Raw genomic sequence first — 11,090 nt, forward strand, 5'->3', positions numbered from 1 at the left:
AATAGTGACATTACCTTTACTGGGAAGTTCAGTACACAAGGTCTTTTGCAATGTCATTTTATTTGATTCTCTTCCGGTGCAGCTCCCGTCTGGAGCCAGTCAGCTCTCAGTCGACCCCCCAGGGGAGCGGAGCCGCCACCCCCGACAATCACTCCACCATCGACACACTCAGCGAACAGGACGAAGGGACGCTCACTCCCTCCTCCAAGCAGACCACACCCAATACCAGTCCCCACAATTTCATCAGGTAAACCTCTGAACAAACATTAATAAGAGTGAGGACAACAAACACACCGTATTGGAAAGTTGATTGTGAGGAAATGATTGCTCCATGCTACACCCCTACACTCCAATAACTCTCTAATCGACCGCTTGTTGTCCCGCAGAATGCCGTCTGAGGGCAGCAGGAAGGCGGTGGAGCCACGGTTGGTGACGGTGCGGCGGTCCGGGGTGGAGGTGGGGGTCACACTCTGCGGAGGGAACCTACGGGGCGTTTACATAGAGAGCCTGGATGAGGACAGTCCTGCCAGGGGCCCCGACGGGCTGCTTCCTGGGGACCTCATTCTGGAGGTGGGGACCTTTCTGACTTTTATTCAAACACACATGCACAGACATAGACGTAGGAATTTTGTAAAAATGTACGTATATTATAAACGCAAAATCCACTTTTTCATGTCTTTTTTACATAAACATGTGTCCCCTCTGTGTAAAGAGATTCTGAAAGTTTCAGGAACAAAGATCCCCTCTCTTTTTGTCCTGATCCATTTCTATAAAAACCTGTCTGAAAATGAGCTGATCAGATTTCGGCCACTTTATGATGTCATAATGTTTTTTTGGCTTGTGTAACCATTAGCCAATCACCAACCAAGGTAACACCCCCCACCTTATCACCTGAATCTCCTCCTAGAGCAACATTGTGTTCTTTTTAACCAAATATCTCTCAGAGGGGCGTGGGGAGTGGCTCCTTATTTTCATCTAAAGTAACAGACAGAGAATCAGCACTTTTGAAACAGGGCTGAAACAGAGGGGTTTATGGGACGCTACAATGATCTGTTTGGTGTTTGGAGCCAAACACTTCAGAGTCATGTTTTGTATATATCTGAGACGTATAATACATTGATGAAAAACAGTATAATAGGGGACCTTTAATGCACAACCCCCTCAGAAACTAACCAATATACCTTGCAAAACATTTATATATATTTAGCATATTTACAATTATTCAAGTACATCAAGTTTTCTATGTGTAGTGTTTTCTGTATAGCTTTGTAAGACAGTGAATAGTTGTAGCTGTAATTAGTTTCTTGAAGTGATCCCAGGACTAAACTTTTATAATAAGATGTTGCAGAGCTTTGTGTGCTTTTGTTACTTTAGTCTCAAGCACTGCCAGAAGGCGGGCAGGCATTTCTTTATTCCCTTCCCCTCATTGTTCCTCATTGATCCTCTCCTCGGCTGCGTTCTCTCTCACTCCACGTTCATGATCCATTTAGAGCACAGCAAACTCATAACAAGACAATCCGTGACATGCTCCCACTTACTTAGCTCTCTGCCACAAAGAATTCTGAATTGCCATGCGGCTTTGTCATCAGGCTGCACAGCATCACTCTGTCCTTCAATCTCCCTTCTTGTTTGTTTTTTCTTCCCCCAAACATGGCACAAATCAATACTGCGACACTTTAATACAGCTGAAAGCTTGGAGGAAATGTAGCTATTTACCCTTCACAGGCACTGCAAATGAATACACAGATACATTTCTCTGCTACTTCTTTCATTTTAGGATGTGAAGTTCCCTTTTTTCCATTCTCATCCACTCTTCTCTTTCAGTACAACTCGGTGAATATGAAGAATAAGACGGCAGAAGAGGTGTACGTGGAGATGCTGAAGCCTGCAGAGACGGTCACTTTGAAGGTGCAGCATCGGCCAGATGACTTCAGCGCACTCAAAGACACTCCAGGAGATGGCTTTTATATTAGGTACATGCACGTGTATACACAGCGCACATGCACACAGCTCAATGTCAGGCGTTAATGTGTAACCGCTCTGTAAGAGGACGACAATCATTCTCCCTAAGCAGCCTCCTCTCTGCTATATATAGAGTCACCACTGCAGCCCCTTTGGACAAGATGGAATCTATCTCATCTAACCAATTACGTCCCAGATCCAGCGTGTGACTGCGATGCTGCTAATCGCACCCCGCATTTAGGTTATCTATTTAGGTGTTCCATGTTTTAGAGCTCAGGGTTTTTCCAGGCCATTAGAAATGCACTGTATATGAATGGAAAAAGGAGCTCTAAAATAGTTTTATTGTTGGGAGTCTGTCAGGGCGTGTTGCCTCAGCTGCCGCAGTCACTTGTCATATAGGCAAGTGGGCTTGTGTCGTCATCTGCAGTAAATACACTCAGCCTTACAGCTTGTCACTGATAGGCTGTTGGGGAATGACTTACGAGGCTCCAACAAGAGGCGAGCAAGGCTTCTGCTGTCAATAGATACACTTTCTCCACACTTCCTTTCTCGTCTTCTCTGATTCAGGATCTTGTTCTCTCCACACCTGCTCTCTCTCACTTCCTCAACTGTGTTCTCTCCACACCTGCTCTCTCTCACTTCCTCAACTGTATTCTCCTCCACTCTCTGGTTCTGCGCTGCTCTTCATAACGCCCCATATATCTTTGTCTCTCCCTCTCAACAGAGCACTTTACGACCGTACGGGGGAGGCGGAGGGGGACCTCAGTTTTAAGAAGGATGACATCCTGTACGTGGATGAGTCTTTACCAAAGGGCAGCTTTGGGACGTGGATGGCCTGGCAGCTAGATGAGAACGCACAGCAGATCCAGAGGGGGCAGATCCCCAGCAAGTACATGTGGGTGGAGAAATCAACGCACGCTTACACACATACATTTTTGAGCTGGAGGACAGTTTGACAACAATCTGTGCCATACTGCTGCGATGTCCCTTCTCTTCCATATGTTTTGATGCTGTCCTTTTTGCACTCACGGCAAAGTCATGTTGTCCGCTTATTGTATGTCTCGGCCGGCATGCATTGATGTTACTTTACAAAATATACTTTTTTTTATGATTTTGTACTTCTACTGGGCCTGAAGGGACAGTTTCAAGTTGCAATCAATTCTTAAAAATAATAAATCAACAAAGATGTATTATGTCATCAACATTGACCCTTAACAACTATGCTTAACCTTAATCATCTTAGTATACAAAAATAGTTAAACAATTGAAACGGTTATGTTTCAGAAACTTGGGCTTTTAATGTTTCTACTACTTTTATACATAAATGCAAGGCAAGTTTATTTATATAGCACCTTTCAGCACACGGCAATTCAAAGTGCTTTACAAATTAAAATAAAAAGACAATTAAGAATAAATACAGCAGAAACACATTATAAAATGGCATTTAAAAACAGGCACACAAAACCTTTTTTCTTAGAGGATTATCTTCAATGAAATCTGTGTTTCTCTGTGTGTGTGTGTGTGTGTGTGGTGTAGGATGGACCAAGAGTTTTACCGCAGACACAGTGTGACAGAAATGAAGGAAGACTCCGGTAAGACGCTCTCAGCTGCGGCCCGCAGATCCTTCTTCAGGAGGAAACAGAAACACAAACGAAGCAGCTCCAAAGACAGCAAAGAGATGGTGGCTATCGACACAATCAGCACGGACTCCATCCCCTTCCTAGATGGTGAGACAAAAACAGCAGGAAGCACAACAATGGCACCATGTCACTCTTTTTCCAGAACCATTTTCGATTTATTTGTATGGTTTTTTTTTTTGTGTCAGATTGCGTGAGCCTGGCATACCAGCGGGTCCAGAAGGTGGAGTGCGCTTCTCCGCGACCCGTACTCATCCTTGGGCCGCTCACTGACGCTGTCAAGGAGATGCTGGTCAAAGAGTCTCCTGGGAAGTTCTGCAGGTGTATACTGGGTGAGTTCACCTTATTCAGATGTTTGTCAGTCCAAAAAATAAGGGAAATTAATTGAGCATCTACATTTGTATTAACTGTAATATCAAGAAATGTGAGGTTTGGTTCGTACAGTAGCCTGAAAATGTTTCCTTCTTCAGCTCATTTTCTCTTTCTGTCTTGTCTGCAGAGGTGATGAAGGCATCCCAGCAAGCCATCGAGCGTGGCGTCAAAGACTTCCTCTTCATCGACTACAAGCGCAGAAGTGGCCATTTTGACGTGACCACCGTTGCTTCAATAAAGGAGATAACAGAGAAGGTATTAGCCAGCCTGTCCTTTCTTTTATCATTTGATTTTATCAGGAAAGATATAGGCTTCAATGCGTCTTTAATCTCTGCTCAAGATAAGCTATCACTACGGCTGTGCTTTCATCTGAGGCCCCGGCTCCACGAGGACAAATACGGGTTGAATCCGCATATTTCTCATGCGTATAGCCCTCTAAGCTCGACGACGCCGTAAGGGAAACGTAGAAACAGACCCCGCAAACGACAACGGGTCCAAAGGTGGATAGATCTGGGAACGGAGCGCTCTGGGGGGTCCAACGGGGCCGTGGAGTCGCCTATACGGTCATTCGTTTTCATAGCCCCGCCTCTCCCCACCAGATTCAGATTCAGATTATTTATCTTTATCTCGATATGAACATAAACGCGAGTGAAGTCTAATCTGACAGGACGGAGACACGCAGCTCCTCCGGCTGTGAAGCAGCGGGAGCAAAACACACACTTCAAATCAGATCACCACCCTTAGCTATTTTAATTACCTCTCAAACTACCTAAACTAGTTATAAATATGTTTATTTTTACTGTCGGGTTTACTTACTGGATCAGCTGCTGCATGAGGAAGCATGAAGATTTAAACTTTAACACACATTGACCGGCGAAAAACTCTGCGCGGTTCCCTCCGCCCCCACCGCGGAGAAAAAACAGAAGTGCAGCCATGACAACCATTCTTCTTCGCTGCTTTTGTGGAGGAAGTTGCTGCTTTTGTGGAGGAAGTTACAGCGCCACGTACAGGTTCGGCATATGTACTGCAGCTTTTCCAGCGGTTGGATGTAAACGGAGCCGTCTCGTGGAGCTTGACACAATCCGGTGTATATTGCGTGTGGTCGGAAGGTTTTTTGCGGTTGCGTTACTCCGATGCGTTTTGCCGTATTTGTCCTCGTGGAGCCGGGGCCTTAGATATCCATGAATGAAAGCAGGATTCCTGTCATTGTCGCACCTTTTTATAACCGTGTTAAAAAAGTTTCTGCTTTTTTCTTCTTTTGTTGGATACAGGGCTGTCACTGTTTGCTCGACATCGCCTCGCACGCCATTGAAAGGCTCCACAGCGTTCACATTTATCCAATTGTTGTATTCGTCCGCTACAAAAACGCAAAGCAGATCAAGTAAGTACCATTTCTTTGAAACGCATACAATGTCATGGTAGAGTGCGTGAGTGTGTGGATGATGGGCCCAGCAGGATAAGCCTTCACACTCTCCACCCCACCATGAACCGTTTAGTCTGTGAAAGCCCCCCACCCCACCGCAAACTCTTGCCTAATCCCAAACAGCTGCTGAAACATCCTGTTGTTATTTTTGGTATTTATTTTTCAGATAAAATCTCTCATTCCAAGTGATGTATTCCTACTTCACTTCAAATGGGGTGAACGTTATAAATGTTATGCCAGGATTCATTAGAACTTCTTGGCACATTTTTTAAATATATACTGCAAAACCTATAAACTATAGACATAGTAATGGATTACCTAATTTTTGACTGATTTTCAGAAAAGATTTCTCTCCAAAGACCCTCACTGGCAAAATAATTAACAGGTGAATTCTAAATTTCAGCATAAACTGTCATCAGTTTATGCTTACTGTATCAGTATTAGACACTGAGTGATCGAACGCTTCATTTGACACAATGAAAATAACAGGAAGATAAGTGGTGAAGGGTTAATACCTCACATGCGCTGACCTAAAAGTCTTTCCCGTTTCCCCCCCCCATAGGGAGCAGAAAGATCCGGTTTATCTGCGGGACAAAGTATCTCAAAAACATTCCAAGGAGCAATTTGAAAGTGCGCAGAAGATAGAGCAAGAGTACAGCAAATTCTTCACAGGTATCCACTCGTAACATTTAATACAGATGATATCACCGTTATGTGTCAGTCGACTTTCTGTATGTAACATTATCTTTTTGTTTTCAGGTATCGTCCAAGGCGGCACCCTCCCCTACATTTGCACTCAGATCATGACTATAGTTGATCAAGAACAAAGTAAAGTCCTGTGGACTCCACTCGGCTGCCCCTAGAGGAGACTGGCTGCGACTACAGCGACCTGCGACCCTCATCTCCATTCCCCAAACACTAATTAACTCTTTCACACTATACCAATAGGTACACTACAGTAAGCAAGTTATGTAAATTATTGATATTTTTTTATTTTGTCTTTGTCTTGATTTATAATCAGAGCCTCCATTTATTTCTGACGTGCTTCGGAGCAGGTTGGTAGCACTGGAACCTCCACGTTTAAAGTTCAGTCAGTCTTCCCTAAGGGTTTCTGCTGGTGTATTTGTAATGCTGCATTGTAAGCGTCTGTTTACAGTCAAAAGATGAGTCCGACTATAGGTGTTCAATATTTGCTTGAATGCGTGTCTCTCCCCCTGTACCCTAACCTCAACACTAATGAAGTTCACCCTTCCCCTTGTACCAAATGACATTTGTGGTTTCCCTACAATTATGCACCCGTTTAACGACGACTGACAACTAATTGTGTGTGTGTGTGTGTTTGTGATTTGTGAGTGTGTGTGTGTGTGTAAGAGAGAGAGAGAACATATTGAGACTGTTGTACACAATTGTATTGACAATGTCAGTTTAATCAAGGTCGTGTATTAGCATAAATATGATGCTATAGAAATGGAATGCCAGGATCAGACATCACATTCCTTGTGATGTTTGTCACAAAATGCAAAAAGCATCACACCTCTTTTAATTATGTAGCTGTGGTTTTACCGAACCTGAGCGCCAGCAGTGACGGCCATGTTGACTCCAAACACTTCGATGTTTGCTCTATGCATTGTGTTTCTATAGTAGCTGGGTGTGTGAACAGTTTAGGGTTTGGAAGTGCCTTCGGAGAAGAAGCCTGATCTGAAACCAGCCCCTGGTCACGGAGCAAGAGTTTATCTTTCAAGATCCATTGCATCACTTCACACACCATGGACGAGATGATTTAGAGGCTGATTTGAGACCAGTAAAGTGTAGCGCGCATGACAATGGTGAGGTTTTGAGGGTTGGCTGAAGCAGCAGCCAACAGGTTAACTCCTCAGAGTGCACTCCAGGGCTAGACAGACCACTGTGTAACTATCATTCTTTCTCTTTAACAAATATTTAACAACAATATATAGAGTATAACATATACAGTATGCAGATACAACTGAAAAAAAGAAACATATATATATAAATATATATTACATGTATTTTCACTAGGTCATACGCCTAGGAACGTCTGGCTGTCAAGTCATGTCTTAGCAGGTATTAGCATGTTTTTAAAAAAGAATTTATTTTTGTTTCTCTGTGGTTGGTTGTCGGTCACTTATCAATGTACTCGTTAAAAGAGACACTATGAAGCAAAATGTGCAGGGTAATTTCAAAAGGATTTTACTCTGCTCTGTTTAAATGTTAGTGACTTTTCATTGTTATTTAATTGTATTTTTTATTAAGAAAGGTAAAAGATATTGACTAAAATATTGTGCCCTTCCTCGAAACCATATCCTGTATCTTATTGTGCCAAAATCCACTAAGGCAACTTTATCCTTTTATTTCTGTTTTGCACTTGTTTATCTGTTAACCTTAAACATGTAACTGTTCCTAGGTTTCCAGTAGACTACCAATAGGTACTATAATTTCTACTGTAACTAATACACGTTTTTATCTATCACATCAGTTCCTTACATTTCATTGATGGCCTTTTATTCTTAATTAGAAAAAATGGTTCTTATTTGAATTATTAAAAAGGGATCTATTCTTGCACAATTTTTCAAAGGAAAATTGGTCCACAAGTTTGACTATTGGGCTAAAATACTAAGCAGAAGCAAACTGTATTGTTACTATTTTTCTGAGTAGATAGTATACGATAGAGAGGTACAACGTGAAATGGTTGTATTCTTAGGAAGAGTCTAGATGCCAGGTACTGATTGAATTTTCTTTTATTAAGAAGAATGATTTGTATGTTGAGACATTAACATGAGAATAAAACTCATTTTCTGTATCACGCTAAGGACTTGGTCTGAATTTTTGTCTACAGTGTTATATTGTTCTAAAAAACACTCATTAGGAAATAGTTTAGTGTTTGTAATGGTACCTAAACAAAAAGGTCACAATTGGAACATTTTGAGGAAAGAATAATAATGTATACTGCATTGAAGTGTATATATAATTAAGTTAGAGCTGTACTAAGGATATTTTAGAGGAAAGGGTAAAGTTAACAATATGCTGCCTCATCTTATTCTTTTTCCAAGAAGAGGATGAAAGCAGAGCACAGAGCAAATGTTTTTCTGTAAATGTCTCACTGAAATGTGACGGTGTCCTTCAGTGATGTAAAAAGATCAAAAGTGTTTTTCTTTCTGAAAGAAGCAGCAAATGAAACAGTGGCAGATAAAATAGCCATCCATTTCTGAGTTGAGATAAGGTAGTGTGACAATATCTGCCAGGATCTCAGCGAGCAGGAGCGATAAAGATGTGGCCTTGCAGCATTAAAGAAGCGCCGCTCTCTCTGGTTTATATACACTTTATAAGACGCCGGGGCTCTATTTGTTCTTCAGCGGCGCTGCAATCATACATCATGTTCTGCTGTTTATGGTGACAGGTCAACGTGTGCTGTCTACAGATTAGAACATTGAGTCAAACATGCACAAATAGGAATTTAATCTTGAAAATAATGCTGACGTACTGTATGTATGAGTCATTTAAGGAACTTTTTTGAATCAGGTTTCTTATTGAGATCTTAAGCTGTACACATCTGAAGTACATAAACTGATAAGCATCACCTTCTGAGAGTGATTGTACAAAATCTAATGGGTGATGAATAATGTTGTCTAATTTAATAGGTGTAATTCAACAGAGCAGTTCTAATCCCTATTTGGTTTTAAAATTTGATAGCATGTTATACTGCTTTTTCTGTCTTTTTTCTGTCATTGTTAATGCTTTCTAAATTGTCTGCACTTGTCAATGTCCATCAAATAATCTCCCAGATGTACCTTGTCTAACATGCTCCAGTTCTGTTTCAACTTCAGCCAATTCCCTACTATTTAACAAATATTTATATATTGTAAATAAGATTTCGGCACATTTCAAGTGTCTTGCAATGTAATTCACACATTTACAATCAACTTTTTTTGTCATGAATGGGTGTATCCTTTCTGGTTAGTTATTCCCGCTCTGTACATGCATGCTATTATGATCACTTGAAATTCACTTTAGAAGAATAATGTGTCTTAAAAAAAAAATCTTTTTTTCACTAAATATATAACTTTTTTACTCCTAAACTGACACGGTCACTGGCAACAAGTCCAATGAATGTGTGCCCGGGCATAGGAACATGATGTACATATATTCTGTCTGCACTCCAAGAAAAACTATTTCTGTGAGAGTAACATCCCATGCAGTTGGCCAGCCTGTAGCTACACTCCATCTTGCTGGTTGATTGGGTGCCTTTAGCTCGAGGTTGTTTCCTCTGAGCACCGCATCACTGGTCACAAGGTCCTAAAGCACATGATGTCACAGTGGATGACTACCCTCCAGCTGCCTGTTGGGCTCATCGGGGCACGAGAGGACCCAGTGTCTTCAAAACATCCATTAGTGGCTCAAACTGCCTAAAAAAACCTCAGGCCTGATAACTGTTCGTTGGTGAAAAGGTCAGGGATGTTCACTTGAGGTTTTGGTCACTGATTACATCACACTACATCTGAATTGTGTATGTTCAGGTCTGCTGTCTTGTGTCCCAATTCTTAACGTCCTCCAAGTACCCTCTCGCCTGTTTTAGAAAAGGGTAGGGTCTCCAGCTCTCCTGCTGACGTGTCTGTTTCAGGACAGCTGCTGACAGCTCAACTGAACTTGAGAAGTCTCACAGCTAGGGATCTTTGTAGTCCACTCTGGCAAGCCACATGGCCTTTCCGGTGCATGGAGGGATGGATTTGGCCGGTTTGGCCTTCTGCTTGTTCTCCAGCACGTTAACTCCAGCATCTCCAAATGTCCTGCGGGATTACCACCGGACTGCTCTCGTGTTAATCTCTTCATCTGTCAGCACTGACACCCTCTGGTTAAAGTTCTGCTGTCCTATAGGAACCACTCGACCAACAGCTGGCCTTTCGTTGGGGGTGATCAATTCAAGTCCCTTCTTCTGCGGTTGGCAATAAATGCCAGCAAGATTTATTAGGACACTGAATGTATGTAGCATGTGCTGCTGATGCTTTTACTTTCTGTAACCTCTTCTTGTGGTGTTTTGTTGCTCAGAACTTTGATGGATTGCACACAGAGCATGGAGTAAAATTCCCTTTTGTTTTCTCTTCTTGTAGTTGTACATTTAACAGATAATGTACAGCATAACTTATTTGCAATTATATTTATAAATCTGTGTGAATCACCATAAATGTTACTGTTCTCAAGAGAAGATCTTTGTTAATCCAACCTTTATGTGATATAACATCTCGCTTGTTATCTTGATAAAGATGAGCATTAATAAAACATTCATTGTCATGAGGCATGGGAAATTCCCGCTTTAAAATGTAGCTGCCTAAATTCTAGGAATAATGTTATTCCTTTTTTTAAATGTCGCAGTGTTTGAGGAAAAAATATAGTGGTGCAATATCTCATTATGCTGCTGTAGAAGCAACATTTTCCTAAAATGTTCATCATGTGACCAGCAGGAGGACAACCTCAGAGCTGCTCTTCAAGGCCATCCTAATACTTGGCTGCCTGAGACTAGCTGTTCAGCTGCTGTTCACTGATGCCTCTACCCATAAATCAACATTTCAATAAATATTTTACTATAGCTATATGTTATACTTTAAAACATAGTTTTAACTGTCAGATTTTTATCTTGGTGATTTGCTGCAGGTTCATTCTTAAAAGTCTTGATGATGTGAAGG

At 41.7% G+C, this 11,090-nt stretch overlaps 1 protein-coding gene across 3 annotated transcripts in view; it reads left to right on the top strand.

The window, feature by feature from the left end:
* The window catches only part of dlg5a (discs, large homolog 5a (Drosophila)), a 38,794-nt gene extending 30,573 nt beyond the window's left edge, over positions 1-8,221 (top strand). For 2 of the 3 annotated variants that reach the window (XM_034151927.1, XM_034151928.1), the window contains exons 24-34: positions 83-247; positions 387-570; positions 1,825-1,973; positions 2,687-2,857; positions 3,499-3,689; positions 3,788-3,931; positions 4,099-4,226; positions 5,243-5,352; positions 5,735-5,779; positions 5,957-6,066; positions 6,154-8,221. In XM_034151927.1, the coding sequence (XP_034007818.1) occupies positions 83-247; positions 387-570; positions 1,825-1,973; positions 2,687-2,857; positions 3,499-3,689; positions 3,788-3,931; positions 4,099-4,226; positions 5,243-5,352; positions 5,735-5,779; positions 5,957-6,066; positions 6,154-6,257 (1,501 nt within the window). In that variant the 3' untranslated portion in view covers positions 6,258-8,221. The remainder of the gene's footprint in view (positions 1-82; positions 248-386; positions 571-1,824; positions 1,974-2,686; positions 2,858-3,498; positions 3,690-3,787; positions 3,932-4,098; positions 4,227-5,242; positions 5,353-5,734; positions 5,780-5,956; positions 6,067-6,153) is intronic. The other variant, XM_034151929.1, reaches the window with a different exon arrangement.
* Positions 8,222-11,090: the final 2,869 nt, after the last annotated feature.

The sequence above is a fragment of the Trematomus bernacchii genome, unplaced genomic scaffold, assembly GCF_902827165.1.
Source record: "Trematomus bernacchii unplaced genomic scaffold, fTreBer1.1, whole genome shotgun sequence".
NCBI classification, from domain to species: domain Eukaryota; kingdom Metazoa; phylum Chordata; class Actinopteri; order Perciformes; family Nototheniidae; genus Trematomus; species Trematomus bernacchii.